General features: G+C 42.6%; 3 protein-coding genes across 3 annotated transcripts; all 3 read left to right on the top strand.

Moving 5' to 3' along the window:
* Positions 1–2,494: 2,494 nt before the first annotated feature.
* Positions 2,495–4,137, top strand: LOC124404699. The gene is made up of 2 exons (XM_046879028.1): positions 2,495–3,769; positions 3,865–4,137. The coding sequence occupies exons 1-2, from the start codon at positions 2,495–2,497 to the stop codon at positions 4,135–4,137; spliced, it is 1,548 nt and encodes a 515-aa protein (XP_046734984.1).
* A 430-nt stretch (positions 4,138–4,567) lies between these two features.
* LOC124404697 lies at positions 4,568–5,938 on the top strand. The gene has a single exon (XM_046879027.1). The coding sequence runs from the start codon at positions 4,568–4,570 to the stop codon at positions 5,936–5,938; it is 1,371 nt and encodes a 456-aa protein (XP_046734983.1).
* Positions 5,939–6,393: 455 nt separating this feature from the next.
* LOC124404696 lies at positions 6,394–7,501 on the top strand. Its single transcript, XM_046879026.1, has 2 exons — positions 6,394–7,335; positions 7,436–7,501. The coding sequence occupies exons 1-2, from the start codon at positions 6,394–6,396 to the stop codon at positions 7,499–7,501; spliced, it is 1,008 nt and encodes a 335-aa protein (XP_046734982.1).
* Positions 7,502–21,155: the final 13,654 nt, after the last annotated feature.

Here is a 21,155-nt window from a genome sequence, read left to right as displayed (position 1 = left end):
TTCTTTTCTAAGGGTATATCTTGTTCGTGTTCTTGAATGACTAATGCTATTATTCTTTTCTTCGATGTTCCTAATATAATTGTGTATCCTATCTGATATTCTTTTATCGGCTTAATGTTTTTTAAGTATCCTTTTTCAGTAAGGAGTTTACCTATTTGACCTAATGCTGTTCCATTAGTGGAAATGAAGCATAGATAGTTGTCTTTTCTCATTTCTAAATTGTCTCGAGTTTCTAACGAATTTTTCTTTCGAATCATCAGATACTGAGATATCTGATATACTGTCTAAGTTGCTTAATTCTACTGAATTGTCTGGTAAGTTCTGCGAATCATTGATTTCTAATACTGCGTCTAGGTTTTCTAAAGCATTAGAATTATTCATTGATACTATGTTTTGATGGCTTTGAGAATCTAGAGTTAAATTTATTTTCGAAGGTTCTATGTTGACGTTTTCGAGTGAAACTGGTGTTTTCGGAGTCGGCAATACTTCTACTACCTGCTTCCTAATCTTTCGACTGTTAATTTTATTTCTCACGGGCTTAGGTTTAGAAGGTTTATTTGCATGGCTGCCTTGGTGATCTCTTGAGCTTTTGTAAAATGCATACTTGTGCGTTGGTTTATGTTGTCTCGTCGTCCGTCAGGGTTCTGGTATTTTTTTCACGTCTCTGCTAGGTATAATTTTCCCTGTAACTTCGATATTTTACTTTGACACGGGTGCTCTTGGTTTTATAATTTCTGTACATTTTTTCTGTTCGTCTGGCAAATGTCGTACTGGCGTCTGTTCTATTGTCCGTTTAACTTCAGTGTCACTTCCACTAGAGGGTGAATTTTTTGTCCGATTTCGAAAGTCTTGGAACTTGTCGTCAACGTCCATCCTTTGTGTGGTCCCCGTTAGCCTGAATTATGGTTGTGATCGGTTCATCATATTCCGAAGCTGATTTAATGTCTGCAGTTATAATTTGTCTTTCTGTACTTTCTTCGTCCAATTCTATGTCGTCATGCAAATTCGTTTGTCTAGAGATTAGGTCGTCTGTCTTTGATGTAAGGTATGGAGTAATTTCGTCTATGTTAGTCATTACTTTCGAGTTATCTGCAATAGTTTTTCGTCTTGTTCTAAGAGATGGTGAAGGTGGGAATTCGGCTGTTCTTGATGAACGCTTATTCAATGAATCTCTAGCTAAGCTTCTTTGAAAATTATTTTTCCTATCCGTCAAAGGCGTTTTTGAATGTGTCGATGTGTCAGTCACACTTGACACGGATATAGTCTTGGGAGTGTGAACAGGCGTAACTAAAGAAGGCTGTTGAGTTGGCGTTAAGGGTGATTCAAGATGTTCGGAATAGTTTATTTTTCTTATTTAAAATGGCGGGCGAATTTGATTGGTGAGAGCTGGCAGCCAATAGGGTGGCGAGGTAAGCCGAGTGGAGGGAGTCGACCGTTGGCCACGAGTCGAGCAAGACGTGCGAGAGAAATTTATGTACGTGAAACAATAAATAGTATATTACATACCTAGGGCAGTAAAATAAGAAAAGTCGGCTTCGCCTCGACCAACAATTGCATGTGATCTGACGCTTTCTTTTTTACTGCCCAAGGATAGTATACCATTTTTCTGCCCGACAGAGCCGGAAAGTGGTAACTTCGTTTCGCGCAGGCGGCAGAAAGTTGCCACTTTCTGCTCATCGGACAGAAAAACCATTTTTTCTATCTATCAAACGGCTGAAGAATTATTGTAAGAACCTTCTTCGAACATTTGGCGACCGTGACAGGACATTGGTGTTGCAATAATCGACCGTGCGCCATGAAAAATGGAAGGTGCAAAAAAGTTAAGAAAAATCGCGCGTAGCGCGTTCACGAGGGCATGCAATAACTTCGAGAGACTCGTCGAAAACGCGCAATCGGATCCAGACGATATTCACGTGATTTACGAGATCGTGAGAGATGGTGCCGCGGATCTGGAGATCGCGAATAAAAAGGTTTTCAATGAAATGGTGGCTGCAAACTGCGCAGAGGAGGATTTCGAAACGGAAAGTATATCTGAGGAGGAGTATAAAACGAAATTCTTACGAGCCAAACTGAAAGCCACGGAGAGACTCGATTGTCGTAACATAACCACCGTGAACGGGAACAATCTCGGTAACTGCGTGACAAACGACACTGGCGCGAGCCGAAGGAGTTTCAAGCTACCAAAGATCGAGCTGAAAAAGTTCAGCGGAGAAGTCAAAGATTGCCTGCAATTTTGGTCTCAGTTCAAAAAGATCCACGACGATGCGACAATCGGAACGGAGGACAAATTTCAGTATTTGTTACAGGCTATGGTCACTGGATCTCGGGCGAGCGAATTAGTCAACAGTTTCCCGCCAACCGGTGAAAATTACGAAAAGGTAATCAAAAGCTTAAAAAGTCGTTTTGGTCGAGACGAATTCTTGTCGAAGTTTACGTCTGAGAATTATTGAAACTCGTTTTGCAAAATGCGGTGAAATCGAGGGTGAAGCCCGCGATGTCCAGTCTCTACGATAAACTCGAATCACACATACGAGCCTTGGAAACGTTGGGAGTTACGACCGATAAATGTGCTGCGATGTTGTACCCCCTTGTAGAGTCTGCGCTTCCTGAGGAAATATTACGGGCCTGGCAAAGGAGTGTCGTATTGGGAAATGATGTCGAGTCGAAAGAGCGTTTAACCTCACTTTTGAATTTTCTAACGAATGAGGTCGAAAACGAGGAAAGAATAGCCATGGCCGTTCAAGGATTCGGAATATCATCTGAGTCGGATAATGCGAAAAAAATCGATCCGGAAAAAGCGAAAAAATCGAAACCAAAATCCGAGACGAAGGATATACCGACAGCGACGACGCTGCTGACGACGAAGGACGACAAATCAATGTGCGTTTTTTGTTCCGGGGTGCATAAAAGTCCAGATTGCATCGAGGCCAGAAAAATGACGCATCAGGAGAAACAATCGAAATTGAAACAGCAGAATGGTTGTTTCAACTGTACGAGGAACGGACATACGGCTCGAAAATGTCGAGTTAACCTGAGTTGCAATAAGAGACACGTTGTCGTCATGTGCCCAGAGATGTCGGAAAAAGGAAAAACGATTGATGAAAAAACGAAATACGAGACGAAAATTGATACCGATAGCAATTTAGCCAATTTCGAGAATGTCCCTGAAGTTCTTTTACAGACGTTGCGCGTGAGGCTACGCGGCGAGAAAGCGGAACGAGAAGTACGAGCTATCATTGACACCGGGTCGCAGAGATCATACGTGACAAGAGAGGCTGCAACAGCCGTCGGATGTACGCCCGTTGGGTGTTTGAGACTAACGCACAATTTGTTCGGAGGAGTCAAATCGCAAGAACAAGAACATAATCGGTATCAGTTTAGAATGATCGATCTTGGAGGTAAGTTTCCCTGTCGTTTCGAGGTATTGGAAAACGAAGAAATATGTAGCAACATTCCCAATGTACGAGTAGGGCTGTGGGCGGCAGAGCTGAAACGTTTAAAAATCGAGCTTTCCGATGTTCACGATGTTTCCGAGCCCATTCAGGTACTGATCAGAGCGGATGTTGCTGGTAAGTTAATGACGGGCAAGACTCACGTACTGAAAAGTGGTCCAGTGGCCGTTGAGACACGTTTGAGATGGACATTAATGGGAAAAGGGACGGAAAGCCGTGAGAGATCGGACGCAGCGTTGACGGTGATTTCAATTTTCCAGGCAGAGGTGGAGGTTGAGAAATTGTGGGAATTAGGTGTGCTCGGCATATCAGACCCAGTTCGAAAACAGACGACCGAAGAGCGTTAAAAATTGTCGAAGCGGATTTTCGGCGTACTGTGCGACTGAACGACGAAAACCGTTACGAGGTTCAGCTGCCGTGGATTAGTGATCACCCTCCGATACCGTCAAACCGAGCAATGGCAGAAAAACGTCTGGAAGCGACGACAAAAAGACTGCGAAGCGGCGGATATCTCGACGCGTACGACGGGGTCCTGGACGAATGGCTGAAAGAAGGAATAATCGAACGCGTGCCCGATACAGAGATCGAAAACTTCGGACATTATCTCCCTCACAGACACGTTATCAAACAGGATAGTACGACGAAAATCCGGCCGGTTTTCGATGCTTCGGCGAGAGAGAAGTAATTTCCGTCTTTGAATCTATGCCTCGAAAAAGGCCCAAATTTGATTGAACTGATCCCCGCGATTTTGGTGACATTTAGATCGTCGAAAATTGGCGTTATCGCGGATATAAGAAAGGCTTTTTTACACATCAGCATTCGCAGAGAGGACCGCGATTTTCTTCGATTTCTGTGGTGGAAACGGGGAACGAGTCGAGAGATCGTTATATATCGTCACTGTCGGGTCGTTTTTGGCGTGTCTTGCAGTCCGTTTTCGCTAGGAGCAGTAATAAAGCTACATCTGGAAAAGGCTTCAGAAAACATCGAGGATATGGAACGAGAGGCGTGTACGAAATACACGCTCGAGAAATTGAAAAGAAGCTTTTACGTGGATGACTGCATAACGAGCGTAAATAAAGAAGCTCGATCGGTTTGTAGAAGAATCGACTAAGATCATGGGGACTAGCGGATTCGAATTGAGAGGGTGGGAGAGGTCTGGACAACACGAAAATGAGCGAACGAAGGTCCTGGGACTTGTCTGGAATAAGAAGAACGATACCCTCGAGATCAACATGACGAGTTTGAAACAGGAATTACCGGCGAAAATAACGAAGAGAGTTATTCTATCGATAGCACAAGCTCTTTTCGATCCGATCGGTTTTACCGCGCCCGTAACCTTGTTTCCAAAAGTTTTACTCCAAGAGGCTTGGGCATCGAAGATCGACTGGGAGACGGCGGTGAACGACGACTTGACAACGAGATTTGTCGCGTGGTTCGAAGAATTGCAAATGTTGGGCGAAATGAAAATATCGAGACATTTGTTCGATGGTACCGAAAAACCAGAAAATATGAGTCTCCATGTATTCTGCGATGCTAGTCAAAAGGCATATGCGGCCGTAGTCTACATACGTTCTGAAACCGTCGAGGGTGTAACCCTACGACTCGTACAAGCAAAATCTCGAGTGGCGCCGAAGAAAACGACGATTCCTCTTCTTGAACTGTTAGCGGCAACGATCGGCGCGCGTTTAATGGCATCGACTATAAATGCTTTGGAGTTAACTGGAATTTTGACGTCTTTTTGGAGTGACTCGACTACGATCTTGTCCTGGATACGAAGAGAGTCCGAATGGAGCGTGTTCGTTTGGAATCGAGTACAGGAAATAAAAAAATTGACGGATTGGAAAGAGTGGAGACACGTCCCTGGCGAGATCAATCCGGCGGATTTGCTCTCGAGAGGATGCTCTGTGGAAGCGTTGATTGCGTCAAAATGGTGGGAGGGTCCAGAGTGGCTGTTGAATCCCGCGCGAGATTGGCCTAGACAGTCATTCACAGCTGACGAGACGGAAGTACGTACGGAGCTGAAGAAAACAGCGACGATAATGATGGTCAACGATTCTCGAGAAATCCCATCGAACGATTGGATTTATCAACATCGATCTGGCTATCGAGAAACCATACGTTTGCAGGCGTACGTACGGCGGTTTGTGAATAATTCTCGACGTTCTAGGGAAGAACGGAAAATCGGAAATTTGTCGGTGGCAGAGATCGAGGAAGCAGAAATGCAAGTTCTTGAGTCGGTTCAAGAGGAATCGTTTAAAGGCGAGTACGACGAGAGATTTGGGTCGTTGAGTGCGTTCAAGGACGAGGACGGTCTCATTCGATTGAATACGAAAATTGCGAGACGTTCAGATGCGTACTCTTTTCGTTTTCCCGTTGTTTTGCCGAGCCGCCATCCGATAACGCGTCAATTGGTTTTCAAGAAACACGTGGAATTATGTCACGCCGGAGTACAGACTGTCCTGGTCAACCTTCGAGAGGATTTCTAGATCGTCGGAGGACGAAGAACAGTCCGTTCGATCGTTAAAAAGTGTATAATTTGTAAAAAACAAGAAGTCAAAAGTTTCGAGGCAAAAACGACATCGTTGCCACTCAACCGTGTGAGAGAGGCGGGCGTCTTCGAAATATCGAGCGTAGATTTTGCCGGCCCGGTATTTTTAGTGGGAAAACAAAAGGCGTGGATATGTCTATTTACCTGCGCCGTATACCGAGCCGTACATCTGGAATTGGTAACTTCTCTGGCAACCAGTGCGTTTTTAGAAGCATTTCGACGATTTGTAGCAAGACGCGGACGCCCACACACAATGTACAGTGACAATTTTGCAATATATTAACGGATACTGGTTAGCAGTGGGTCAGGTATAGGGAGAAATAAATTCCAGGGTAACAAGCCTTGATACTAGTCGGGTCTAATACAGGTGGGTATTTATTGTTGACTGTCTACATGGCGACTGACTCTCGACGATACAATTTCGAGGCTCCCGAGTGTCGAGGATGCTCCACCCATTACACATACTATCGTGGTGATAGAGTATCATGTATCCACTTAAAGGATGTTGGTGATTGTCTTACAACAGACAATGGGACAAATTTCGTGGGGTCGGAGAACCTGTTCAAAAAGATCGATTGGAAAAGAGTCTCTGATTATTCAAGAGCTCAGAAGATGAGATGGAGCTTCAATCCACCATCTGCTCCGTGGTGGGGAGGATGGTGGGAGCGTCTTGTCGGGCTCGTTAAACGATTGCTTCGTCGAATATTGGGTAAGGCATGTTTGACTTATGAGGAGATGATGACGACGCTTTGCGACTGTGAATCGGTCATAAATTCGCGACCGATGACCTACGTATCCGACGATCCGATGGATTTGGTTTCGTTGTCGCCATCTATGTTCCTGCAGGAAACCAGAGAGATTGGCGTACCCGATTGCGACAGTGTGGATCGTAATAGCATGGTAAAGAGAATGCGCCACAAACAAAAATTGCGAGACGATTTACGACGTCGGTTTCGAGCCGAGTATCTCGGTCAATTGATGCAGCGCAATAAGTCAAAAACGGACCAGCGTATGCCCAAAGTGGGTGATACTGTTATGATTGGCAACGACATTCATAAACGACTAGAATGGCCGTTGGCGAGAGTTCTGGAAACTATCGCTGGGAATGATGGAGAAATTCGGGTCGTTCGTTTGAAGACGGCTTCAGGAGAAGTCACGAGGCCGGTGCAACGAGTGTACCCTCTCGAACTGAACGATAACGAGAGTGGTGAGATGAGAAAGAGACAGATCGACATTCTCCCGAGAGCAGAAGCCGCTGAAACGGCACCCCAAGACGAGAAACCGAGCTCGAGCTCGACTGTTCCAGAAGAAGCAACCATAACGCGAAGAGGACGGGTCGTCCTGCGACCTGAACGTTACACAAATAAAAAAAAAAAAAAAGACTTACGTTATTTTGAACTTCTGAATTTTAATTTTTGCGTTGCTTTCATTTTAGTCCGATATTTATATTCGAGATTTATTGAGACAAATCTCGGGTGGGAGGATGTTCGGAATAGTTTAATTTTCTTATTTAAAATGGCGATCGAATTTTATTGGTGAGAGCTGGCAGCCAATAGGGTGGTGAGGTGAGCCGAGTGAAGGGAGTCGACCGTTAGCCACGAGTCGAGCAAGACGTGCGACAGAAATTTATGTACGTGAAAGACAATAAAAACCATTTTTTCTATCTATTAAACGGCTGAAGGATTATTGTAAGAACCTTCTTCGAACACAAGAGATTGTCTGCTTTCCGCATTGACTATAGCTAATTTTTCTCTTGGCTTACGCGTATTTGATTCTGTGTTGCTTTTCTCGGTTCGACATTTAACTGGATTTAATACGTAGGAATCATCACTATCCGATGATGAGGATTGAGTGTCTATATAGTCTGGAAGTATCGTGGATTGTGTGACGATATAGCATCATTTAAATAGTGCGCGCTCTGAGTGGTGCCTAGATTGTGTGTCGCGGTGCACGCTTGACTGATTGCGACACAGCCACCTGGAATCGGATCGAGGATCGAGGATCGAGGAAGAAAGACTCAGCGAGAAGACGCCAGGCCGAACGGTCAAATTCCTCGCACTCACATTATAACTTATTTCGTGTAATGTCTCATGGATGATTTAATTATTAATCTAATATACCAAGTGGTATTTAAAATTCAACCAGTATATCGTGGAGATTTAATTATCTCAAGTTCAACGGTGGCGCTAACGCCAATAATTTTTGAAGACGCTCCCAAAGTTCGGCAGTAAAGAAGCTGAATTGAACATCGAATCAACATCCATCTTACATCAACGGCATCTCACCAGCTATTTCAACTGCAATCATCATCGTCGAAGGCCGTTGCCGCGAGCTGCTCACTCCAACAAACCTTTCATCTGCTTGAGTATCAGAAATTATGTGACATATCAACTAATTCGAACCCTCCGAAATATCACGAATATCTAACTTTCTTTTTTGTGTATGTAGTAAAGAGACATGTGAATGCTAAATCATAATATGTAAATTGGCGTGATTTTAATTTGTTAATTTTAAGTTTAAATATTATAATTGATTTTTCTTTGAGTTTTTATTTACCGAAGTCGAAGATTGAGAATTTGATTCTATTTCTATGATAACTGATTGTTGATTCTCATTCGATTTATTGATAACAGATGTTCTATGATTTTCTGGAGAATCTGGTAATTCGTCTGATGACGAATCTTCGTATTCAGATCGATGTCTGAATGGTATATAACGTTTATTATTTGATTTTCTTTCAGTAAGGATTTTTAATTTTCCTTTCTTACCGATTTCTTTTGAATGTGAATTTTTGTCTGTGAATTTAGATTTAAGACGACTGGCAATAGGTTGATCAGGCCTACCGTTATCCATCGCTTGTTTTTTGTCGTAGTCGGAGTTCGAACCTAATCGTGATGCTTTCGGATTTGTCACGTTTTTAGAATTTACTTTCTCGAAATGTTTATTACCATTCGGATTAGGGAAACCTAAAAAGTCTTCTTCTAGAAGAACTGCTTAAATTTCGTCGCCTAATCTTCGGGCTTCTCCGTGTGAGATTTTGAGTGGAATCAGATGACGATCGTAGCCTGGCTATACCCGGTGCTACGTTAAGGGCAGGGTCTGTCGACCGTCTCCACCTGAATTTTATGGGGTATACGTCCCTTTTTTCTATATCAACAGGGTTTCTTGACAACGCATCCGCATTTGTATTCATTTTACCTGCTTTATATAGGATTTTGAATTCTAATTCTTTTAAACGTTCTCTCCATCTCATTACACGTGACGTAGGGTCATTCGTAGAATTTACCCATACTAACGATCTGTGATCGGTTAACAAAGTAAATTGTCTAAGTACCATAGAGATATGGTCTAAAAGTTTTAATTGCATAAACGATTGCTACCATTTCCTTCTCAGTTGTTGAATAATTTTGCTCATGTTTGTTCAAGACTCTAGAAGCGTACGCGACGGGTACGTCTTCGCCTGGTTTTCCTTGCGACAATATGGCTCCTACTGCGAAACCAGATGCGTCTGTTGTAACTATGAACTGAGACGAAAAATCAGGGTATTGAACTATAGACGTTTCACAAAGTTTGTCGCGCAAGATCTCGAAAGCTAATTGCGTTTTCGAATTCCATTCGAATTTCTTATTTTTACTTATTAATTCCGATAAAGGCTTCGCGATTTTAGCAAAGTTTTTAATAAATCGACGATAATATCCAGCTAGTCCTAAAAATTCTTTCACATTTTTCGGGTTTTTCGGAACAGGAAATTTCTTTACAGCTTCGATTTTATTTGGATCTGGTTTAACTCCGTCAGATGCTATAATGTGACCTAAGTATTTAACTTCTGTTCTAAGAAATTTGCACTTGTCTGATTGTAATGTCAAATTAGCTTTTCTTAGACGTTCAGCAAGCTTTATAAATTTAGTTACATGCTCTTCATCGATCGTGCATAAATTTCGATGTCGTCGAGGTATACGAATAAATCTATTCCCTGTAAACCTCGTAAAACTAAATCCATAAGCCGTTGAAAGGTTGCTGGTGCGTTTTTCAGTCCAAAAGGCATTCGGTTAAACTCGTAATGTCCGTAAGGGGTTGTAAATGCTGTCTTATGTTTGTCGTCTGGGTGCATAGCAATTTGATGGAATCCTGAGGCTAAGTCAAATATTGAAAAATATTTAGCTCCACCTAGTTGATCTAAAATATCTGATATCCAAGGTAGTGGATATGCGTCTCCAATCGTTTTTTCATTCAATTTTCTATAATCGATAACTAATCTCTATCGTTTATTACCTTTCGAGTCTTCTTTCTTTGGTACAATCCATAGTGGAGAATTGTACGGTGAATTTGATGGTTCTACGATATTCATTTTTAGCAAATCTGTGATTTGTTTCTCGATTTCTGGTTTTTGGAAAGAAGGATGTCTGTACTGTCTAGTGTTGATGGGTATCTCGTCTGTAGTTAGTATACGGTGCATGCATGTGTTAGTAACTCGCAGGGGTTCTCCGGAGATGTGAAAAAGATCAGCTTATTCATTGATTAAATGAACCACTGCTTTACGCTCTTCCGTGTTCTAATCGCAATAAGTTGAGTACTTCATTAGCACGGTTTCCTCGCGTCCGAGTATTTGTGTGCTCTAAACTCTCGTCCTTTATGCAATTACTATCCTCGTCTACGCTTGTATCGAAAGGGTACAAGGGAATTACGGGAACTTCCACTTCAACGTCTTCATCCAGTGTGTTAATTGCGTATAAATAAGCTATTCCGTTGTTGTTCGATACAATGGTTTCACCTATGTATATTCTTTCCTGCGTATCTAAACGCGGTACGTAACCCTCTAAAATTTCCGTGTTCTTAACTCGAATAAACATCGCGGTTTTCTGTCTGGCCAGGAGCAAAAAACTTTCTGTTTCTGAGAACGGTATATTGATGTTATTTAGGGTAACGAACTTTGTTCGATAATCGATCTTTCCGTTATTGTCATGCATAAATACTGATCCTATTATACCTGCATAATTTAATAGAAAATCTTGCGGAACGACATTGAATTCACCTAGAATATTATTAATCCTGATTGTAATCTTTCCCAATGTTATAGGTTTGTCGAGTTTTGAAACTCCGTCAAGTTCGTAAGTAATCGAGGTATCAATCAATTCCGGATTCTTCAATTCGCTTATTCTTATTAAATTTAATTGAGATGCTGTGTCTACTAAAAATTTTCCACTTTTATATTTGAGATCTGTTGATTCTATGATGATAGCTGGTGATCTATGATTTGGAGATATTGAACCTATATTAATTTCAGCAATACGAGTTTCTGATACGTTTTTATGTTTTGTCTCGGAATTTATTATTCTGCTACTTGACGCTGGGTCTCTGAATTTCCCGTCGCCGCGTCTGTTCGAGGGGAAGCTTGAGCGTTTCCCGTCTGTGTATGAGTGCCGTTATTAGTCTGCGTCTTTGTGTTCTCACGCTTACTATTACTGTAGGCGTGCTTTCTACAATTCCGAATGATATGACCTGTAGTTAGGGAGCTGGCTGCCATTTTGGTATATGATTTGTTCGTCTTTCATATCGATAGGGATGAAAGTTCAGATCAATACAAATCGATTTGGTCGAGTTAATTAAGGTCCTACGTCCCTGCGTTTTTGAGTTACAGCGCTTCAAAAATGTAAAAAAAAAGGGTACTAAATCATGTGTTCGTGTCTGCCTCTTGGACTGATGGTCAGAATCATCCTCAAAACGTTGAAAATCCAGAGGCAGACATGCAGGGCCCTGCATTATCGTTGTAAAAATGTAAAAAAAAGCTCTACTAAATCATTTGTTCGTCGTTCTAGTTGCGTCCATTCGATTCAATAGGACTGCCCGAATACAAAATAAAAGTTGGCAGACATTTTCGTCACTGATTTTGAGGTGTACCATTTTTTGAAGTTCACGCAGAATCAAGGGAAAGCGGGTATTATGGCTATTTATTGTTGGTATTAATAGTTTTAGTATTATTATATTAATTAGTGTTTTTTATTGGGTCCAATAAAAAGAAGAAAAAAAAACAGTTTATTACAACGTCAGAAGACGCAAATGAATTTAAGGATGTATGTCATGGATCGTCCCAGCCAAAAATTGTATACGATCAGACTTTTCGTACTTTGTTACTTAATAAAAATCCTAAAAAATTCATCAACATTCGGCATGCTATGAACAACAATTATCAATAATAATATTTCTCAAAAGTTATTAACAAAATATTCAAATGGTCTGCCTTTGGAAAATCAGGGGTCTGGATGTCTGCCTCTGGATTTTCAACGTCTTGAGGACGATTCTGAGCATCAGTCCAAGAGGCAGACACGAACAAATGATTTAGCACACCTTTTTTTGAATTTTTGAAGCACTGTCAATTGACAACGCAGACCTGTCATGGTGGCAGACCATTTTTCTGTGGCCCTTCACATTGTTTTTAATCGAACAATTCAGGTCTGCCGAGCGAACATTTCATATACACGTTTTTAAATCATAAAATTTTTTTTTTTTATTTACTACTACAAACGTCAGAGGTCTGGATATCTGCCTCTGGATTTTGATCGTTTTCAGGATGATTCCGACCATCAGTCCAAGAGGCAGACACGAACAAATGATTTAGTACACCTTTTTTTTTACATTTTTGAAGCGCTGTCAATTGACAACGCAGGTCTGTCATGGTGGCAGACGCGGTCCTTAATGTTTCTTATGGTACAAACATTGATATTAATAATGTCTGCCAGACGAACAAATCATTTAGAAATTTTGGCAGCCAGCTCCCTAACTATGGTTTCTTACAATAATTGCACTCTAGATTAGCGTATGGATTTGTATTTTGATTCGTTACTGTGCTGTTTTTATTTTTTAAGAAACGACATTCGTCTGTCATATGATTATTTCTTTTGCAATATTTACAATACTTCTCTGTTTTTTTATTTGATTGTGATGTATTTCGATTTGAATTATTTTGTTGATTGCTATTGTTTCGTGATTTTGGATTTTTTTCCGGTTCATTGCATTTGAACTGTCAGTCTGAGCAGTAAAACAATCTTTTTCCTCGGATTCTGTCACTGTCGTATAAACTTTGTCTACATTCCTAATGTTCTTTTGTGTTTTTTCTATTCGCAAGGCTTCGGTTACTACTTCTTGCAACGTTTCGTATTTGTCTTTTGTTAACAAAAGAGAATATCGTGGAAAAATTCCAGAAATGAACGCATTGATTGCGGATAAAGTTGCCCATTTCTTAACTGTTTCGTAATTCGCGTCTCCGGTGTTGTCTGTCTCTACTAGCGTCATTTGTAAATGTAAGCCTACTCTGTAATTAAAATCTATAATTCAGTCGTCGGGTCGTTGTTCAAAATCACTAAATTCTTTTATCCACATCGATATATCTTTGTCTTTTTTGAAATGAGTCTTCAAAAATTTCTCGAGCTCATCTATGGTTTGTATATCGGCGCTAATTACCCTTTGTAAAGGTTCTCCTTTACATTTTGAACATAGCATTTTTACTATAAAATTTTCTCCACATTGAGGAACAAATGGTCTTACACTTTTGAATTCTTTAATAAATCTTTGAAGTGAGCAACCGGCAGGAGTACCATCGAATTCTGGGATTATTTTAAAAACGTCTTTGTAATCAAATTTGTGAATGTATCCTGAACCGTCTACTCTAACAGATGTGTTTGAATTTGTCATACTTGAATTTTGTTGACTGCTAACGTCCATTGGGACTTTAGTATCGTTATCAGGCATTTTGAGAATGATATGTGACTACTTTATGAAGGATATATAGGCAATAATCGGTGATTTGAAAGGTTGGGAGGAAGGGCGAAGTTGATGCTCTGCGAAGTAGATAGGATATAAGAGTTCTGGCGCACAATGGCGGCGTTTTGAGGGGGGGGTTCCCCCCATTGCTACGGCCTGGCCGGGCCGGCTGCAGCGGCGCGCGGCGGCGGGGGGGGGGGGGGGGGGGTCCGCGAATGGTGCGCGAGGAGCCCGCGGGGGGGGGGGGGGGGGAGGGGGGTCCGCGAAGGGCGCGCGGGGAGCCCGCGGGAGGGGGGGGGGGCATTAGGCGCGCGGTAAGTCCCCAGCGGCGCGGGGGGGGGGGGGGGGCGAAATCCTGTCGGGTCCTGTTCGACGGCGGGAAGCTCGAAGTTAGATAACGCTAGACCACTTGAGAAAAATTCCTGGAAATGCAGCCTTTCAGCTCATGCCGATAATGAATGCAGTGGGTGGTAATGTAAATAAATCTGTACATACTAAATTTTATCATAAATGCCGGATGCAGCTGTTGAAATAAATCTGTCACACATAAAAGATTCTTCAAAAATTATTAAAAAATACCAGATGTCGGTTACGGGAGGATGGTGGGAGGAGCAAGTCAATTTCAAAATAACAATTAGATACACTGAACAGATGTTTTTATTTATCCTCAATTACATTTAGCTTTGCAGCTTCTATATAATAATTGATCGTATTATTAATAATTTCAACAATTAACCTTATACATATTATTTTCTACATTCTTACATTTAACATATTACTCTAAAAATTGGCTTATACTAATTTCTTCACCGTGCCACTAATCGGACTGTACTCAACGACCCGATCGTGCAAGATCATACAGTAGGCTGCGGTGTTTCGAGGAAATTCTACGCTTGCTTCAAATTCCAGCCGGATGTCCACCGGTCCGGTTTTCAACGATTCATTTTGTTTTGAGCAATCGATGACGATCAGGGGCGCGCGTTTTATAAATTCACTTTTCGAGAGCAGAGGTTCGGCTTCCTTGTTGTAGTAGGATGTTTGAAACTGGACATACATATCGTACAGAATGGCGTATTGATTATTGGAAATATCTAGATTTAAATTCCCATAGGGGTAACACTGTGAGTTGAGAAAGAGTTTTACATCTCTTATTCTACAATGATCGAATTCGCTAGCATTTTTCAATGCCTCGTTTTTCCTTGCAGTTTGGAATCCCATTATGACGTATCTAGGCTTCTCCAGCTGTGTCGATGTCTTGACCGCCCAGACATGCCGCGTCGTTGATGGCAGCATCGGATACACGTACGTTTCCCAAGAACGAAAACTCATGGGAATGGCCGAGTCCTTGGCGATGTAGTTGAGTAGCTGGATTTTCGGCTTGTCGGCTAGTTTGATGTAGGGCAGCAGCCACTCGACTTTTTGAGGGTAATTTTAAACTTCTCGGTAGTGTTTGTCTGAAGTACAGCATTTAAATCGGTGTTAGTGCGTGTGAGAATCAACTCATGTTTGGCATTAACGACGACTCGGCAATAATCCTCGGCGAATCCCAGCAGATAACGCAGCGGTATAACGACATCAAAATTTCCAGCATCATCGGCCAGGTTGATATCGGCAACGCTCAGCCAACCGGTGTTCTCCAAGCCGCGCTGTTGCCCTGGGGTGAGGGATAAGTATCCCTTCATGATGCTGGTGATGCCCACATTTTTATTTCGATCAATTTCCACACCGTTCAACTCGTACCGAATTTCCTCAAACATATGGCAAACAGCCATGTTGACCAATTTTGTAGCGGCCACCATGGAATAATCTTCTTTTGTAACTTTCCCGTGAATGTGCAGGGAGCTTTTTTCCGGTAGCACGCACTCGTTCTGATTTTGAACGGAAATTCGAATTTCATCGTTATTCCCAAAGGTCGATGATGCAAATGGCTGGTGAGCGTGAACCTCAGAGTGTGCGATCGATTCGTCGAATGTCACGGGTTTCTGTATTCTTATTATTTCCTCCATGGTAACACGCACAGGATGCAGCGAACACGAATTTTTATTTTCCAAAATTTCCACGTAATCGAAGACCTAGACTCTGGAGAAACCGAGCGTTCAGAGGTGTCAGCTTCAGCGGAGATGTCAGCTTCGTCAATGGTGCTGGACGACTGATGATATTTGGCCATGACGTCTCGCTTTTATAACTTTTGCCTGACTTTTTCGTCTCAAATACAATCCCCATTATTTCACCGATTTTACATGTAAGCGTACCGTTATCGTTTCTCCGCGAAAATTAATCAACTCGTCGTCTTGATCGACTATCCGCAGCTGTATATTCTGTATCGACTGTACGGCGATTGGGAGGTAAATGATGTTGGCGGGAACTTCAACAATCTTATATCCAGATGGGACGGTGGGGAAAAATTCGTGAATCGTGTGAGCCTGACGTCCGTTTATGTACGCCCCGGTGGTTATGTTGCACTCAACGCGTATGGTATTAACTTTCAGTATGGCTACCGGTAATTCGGACTTATGCGTAACGTTCCGTGCTAGCTCAACCGCTTTAAACCCCAATAATCGGCCAATGGAATCCTCGGGTTTGAAGTCTACTACTTGATTGCACGTAACTTCACTGTTTAGCTCGTTGTTGTTGGCCTGCAGACTAAGGGAGATGTCGGAAGGTAGTTCCTTGTGCAAAAAACTTTGAATATCTTCAATTTCGTAGCTGCCTGTGGGTATCGTAATGACTGCCCGGCTGTTGTCCGCTCGCTCCAGGTAAAATTTATTACACTTCTCTTGAATATTGGGTATTGAATTGAATGTCATGAACTCGACGAGTCCGAGAACATAGTTTTTCGTCGACGATAACTCGATTGGGGGAAAATATTGAGCCTCCAGCAGGGATGAGGTGCCCGACAGTGTTAACGACAATGATTCCGTCATGACTGATGCTCGCCAATGTGACACCGCTCTTTTTATAGCTGCCCGCTGAGAAATTTGAGGCACAAATGACCACAAATCACAGTATCGTATTCCTGATACCTCTTATGATTGTATTTTACGCTACCAACACCGAGATAGTTCATCAAATCCCTAGGTGGTTGCAAATCACCAAAACTATCGAAATACACAACGTGATCACCGTTTTTCTTATATGCAACCCAATGTGTCCCGGGGCCGTTCTTATCATCAAGATTAATAATTGCGGATTCTCGCTTCTTCGGTCCTGATGATGGTAGACCATTCCGCATGAAAACGCCGCGAAAATGTGGAATTCTCATATCTTGAGCATATTTGTGTAAATCAACGTTGGTGAGTGCTCGGCGTGGTAGCTTTATTAGTTTTTTGCCGGTTGTAAGTACAGACCCATGCCACTGCGGTACGGTCTTAGGTATAATCCCTTGCCCAACGCAATCGCCTCCATTGTTGCATTGTGTCGTTTGGTCTCACTCAACTGATGTTTGTTGGCGCTAGCCTCGTTGACTGCTTTAGCTATGCCTGCAGCACCACCTGCTAGAGCTCCCGTTGCGCTTAGACCAGCCAAAATTGGAATGAGGAGGGGTAGGATGCCGCCAATTTTTTCGGGCACGGGTATAACACGGGGCACACGAACATTCTTCCCTGCCTCACGCGCAGCCGCACGGGCACCGGCCAACGCCGACTCGATAGCTTTATGACCTGGTCGCATGGAGGCCTTTGCCACCCTAATGATAGATTTAAGATTTATTGTCCTCTTCTGCTGTTTAGTCTTCCCACCCGTTGAGGGTTTTTTCTGTGACTTCGCACCGGCTCCAAGTTTCGACAGCTTCCTTGCTAAACCCATACCGAGTTTAGATTTAGCTTTCATGGTGTTGGTGACTCCCCACGCGACAGCTTTTTCACCCACACTAGCGTCCTTGGCTAAAACACGATTCCACGCCTTCTCGGCAAGCACTTTGTCGGCCAGATTTCTCGCAGCGATATCTCGATTCCTTGCATATGCAATGTCGTGATCTTTACATGCAGCGTCCAATGGATTGATACCCGGATCACCGCGTGCCAACCTCTTGACCAATTTTGTTCCGGGTCCGCAGTACTGATACCCAGGCACGTGCAATTCAACTGGGAGATGATTGATGATTTTGTTTAGCAAACCACCACCGCGTCTCTTACGTGTGCACATCTTCATAGTCGAACAGCAACTAACGCGAGTTCTATAAAAGGATGAATTTATATGCGGTCATCTTAGTTCTCGTTGTCGCTTGAACCGAGCATCATGAGATTTCAAGATCAGACTGAGAAACTACCTGTTGCAAATTTCGACAAAATGGTTCGTCGGGGGAGGAAGAGGAAAGAGAAACGTCATGGAAAATTACTACCAAATACCGTGAGGGCAATTTTTTGCGGCCCATCGAATTGTGGTAAAACGAACGCTCTCCTCTCTCTAATCACCCATGGCAACGGATTGAGATTCGAAAATGTCTACGTTTATTCAAAATCCCTCATCCAGCCAAAATATCAATTTTTGGAAAAGTTACTAGAATCCGTGCAGGGTGTGGGCTATTTTCCGTCTGGTGAGAACGATCAGGTTGTCAAACCAGAAGAGGCCCACCCTAACTCTGTTATGATTTTTGACGATGTGGCGTGTGAGAAGCAAGATAATATCAGAGCTTACTTCAGCATGGGCAGGCATCGCGACGTCGATAGCTTTTATCTTAGTCAAACGTATGCACGTATTCCGAAACACCTGGTGCGTGACAATGCAAACTTATTGGTGCTATTTCGACAAGATGAAATGAATCTGAAACATATCTACAACGATCACGTGAACACCGACATGACATATCAACAATTTAAGGACTTATGCTCGGCATGCTGGAATGACGGTAAATACAGTTTTGTCGTAATTGACAAGGATAGTGAAATCAACGAGGGAAGATACAGGAAGGGGTTTGACTGCTTTATAAGCATAAACTAACGCAAACTCACGCAGTTCAATTGTGACGATCAAGTCGGCAACATGGAGAGTGTCAAGATTCGTAAGCATAGCGATACGCTGAGTGAAATATCGAAAGCAAGCGATGTCATACGTCGGAAGCACAAGATGATCAAGTTGGACAAAGACACGACCGACCAGGTTATGGGAGAGGTGTTCAAGCCCCTCGTAACACCGTTGCAAGAATTGGTGGATACTTCGAAGCAGCAGCAGCAGCATATTAAAGAAGAAATTAAAACAGAATCGTCTGATATAGCAATGAAAAAAGAAGAAAAAGATGATGCGAGTACCGAGGATGACGAGGATGAGGATGAGGATATGGATGATGAGGAGGATTTCAAGGATGCACACGATAAAACACTGAAATTTGGTGAAATTTCCACTACAAGCACACCAGTGAGGAAAACAGTGAATCCCGTGGCACGATATTTGAAAATGTTCAGCACAAGTAAAAAGAAGGATTTAGATACAGCATATGGCGTTCGAAAGTTGATAAACAGTATGATGATTGGTGATTCACAAATTAGTTTCGTCGATAATCTGATCAACGTGGGAGATGCAAGTTACCAGAGTACGCCAGGGTTACTCGAATTATTGTTTAAAAAATCACCCGATGCCACGGTTGTGAATGATACGGACAAGAATAATTACATAAAAATTGTAAGGATGACAAATGCACATCGGAAACGATACCAAGCCGATGAAAGTCTTCGCGATGATGCAAAAAGTGCAAAGTATAGAAATTTCATTGCACAACATCTTGGCTCGCCGAAAAAGTCCGGTAAAGGCTTACCCGAATATAAGATTGCGCGAAAGGAGAGGCAAGAAGTGGATTACGTCTACTGGGATGATCCAAATGAAATTGTAGATCGTCTTCGGCTACTTATGGCGTCGCAGGCTGCGGGAAATACCAGCCATTCCAATGAAATAGTCGCCATTATTGAAGAGCTGCGGGAAGCTGGAATCATTTATTAGCGGTAGATCGACATAGATTCGTCATTCCTTCGGTGACCACCTAGCGATGAGCATAGATATATTTGGACGACAGTTGGGCCGTGGTGGGGGTAAAAAATTTATTCGTGGACCTCCAGGCGTCGGATTTAAAATCACTCCCGACAATCAGTACGATTTGGACGGTAAACGATTGTGTAACATAGCCGATCCTCAGCAACCTAACGATGCTGTTCCCCTGAAAGTTCTAAATAGTTTAAGAGAATCGTACGAAGAGCGCATAAAGAGAATCGATGAGATCCTTAAACCGGTGCGCGCGCGTAACAGGAGTAATCACGATTACGTAATTGGATTATCGGAGATCGTTCAGAAGCTTCATGCACGAGTAACGTTACTGGAGGAAACCAGCGCGGTATCAGTTTCGGTCGAGGAACAAAAGCGGTTGGAAGAAGAGTTGAAAAATCGAGCGGCAAAGAGCAAGGAACAATGAAGGTGACAATAGCTGCTGAACTTCACAGACCGGCTCGACGCAATTATCCGCGCCGATTCGTAGATGTACGCGGACTCGATGAGACCTGGCAAGCAGATCTCGTTGACATGACCGCATATAGCTCGCACAACAAGGGCTACAAATACCTGCTTACAATCATCGACATATTTTCCAAGTACGCGTGGGCGGTACCGATAAAGTCCAAGAGTGGAAAAGATGTGACTACCGCCATGAAATCCGTACTAATACAGAACCGCATACCAAAGCATCTACACGTCGATCAGGGCAGAGAATTTTACAACAGCGAATTCAAGACACTCATGAAGCGGCACAATATCAACATGTATTCGACATTCAGCAATTTAAAGGCGTCTATATGCGAGCGATTCAATCGAACGTTGAAAAATAAAATGTGGAAGCGGTTTACTCTCCGAGGATCTCACAAGTGGATTGACATTTTGAGCGATCTAATAAAATCATACAACAACACCAAGCATCGCACGATTCGAATGAAGCCGGTGGATGTCAGCACAGTCAACGAAAAACAACTATATCGAAGCGTTTACAAGCCCCGCCAAATCAAGCGGAGTGATCGGAAGCGGAAATTTAAAGTTGGCGATCGAGTCCGGATCAGCAAGTACAAAAATGTATTCGAAAAAGGCTATACGCCCAACTGGACGACTGAAATATTCACCGTGAGCGAGGTGAAAAATACCAACCCCCCGACGTACAAACTTACCGATTATCAAGATCATTCCATCGAGGGAGGCTTCTACGAGGAAGAACTCAGCAAAGTAAAATATCCCGATGGCTACCTGGTGGAGAAAGTATTACGCAAACGTGGGAATCAGCTCTATGTGAAGTGGTTGGGATTCGACAATTCACACAACAGTTGGATAAATGAAACAGACATGTAACATAATTTCTATGTATTTTTCAAAATAACAATAAAACATACAGTTATACAAAATATCTCTACAATTCTTTTCCATATGCACTT

The sequence above is a fragment of the Diprion similis genome, chromosome 3 (genome assembly GCF_021155765.1).
Source record: "Diprion similis isolate iyDipSimi1 chromosome 3, iyDipSimi1.1, whole genome shotgun sequence".
In the NCBI taxonomy this organism is placed as follows: Eukaryota; Metazoa; Arthropoda; class Insecta; order Hymenoptera; family Diprionidae; genus Diprion; species Diprion similis.
This window is presented reverse-complemented; position numbering and strand designations above follow the sequence as displayed.

What these genes read in the sequence shown, in the direction of transcription:
- LOC124404699 (XM_046879028.1), top strand. Translation starts at nt 2,495, where the DNA reads ATGTCCAGTCTCTACGATAAACTCGAATCACACATACGAGCCTTGGAA. An exon ending in TGCTCGGCATATCAGACCCA is followed by an intron (nt 3,770 to 3,864) that starts GTTCGAAAACAG and finishes TACGAGGTTCAG; the next exon opens with CTGCCGTGGATTAGTGATCA.
- LOC124404697 (XM_046879027.1), top strand. Translation starts at nt 4,568, where the DNA reads ATGGGGACTAGCGGATTCGAATTGAGAGGGTGGGAGAGGTCTGGACAA.
- LOC124404696 (XM_046879026.1), top strand. Translation starts at nt 6,394, where the DNA reads ATGGCGACTGACTCTCGACGATACAATTTCGAGGCTCCCGAGTGTCGA. An exon ending in CCATAACGCGAAGAGGACGG is followed by an intron (nt 7,336 to 7,435) that starts GTCGTCCTGCGA and finishes CTTTCATTTTAG; the next exon opens with TCCGATATTTATATTCGAGA.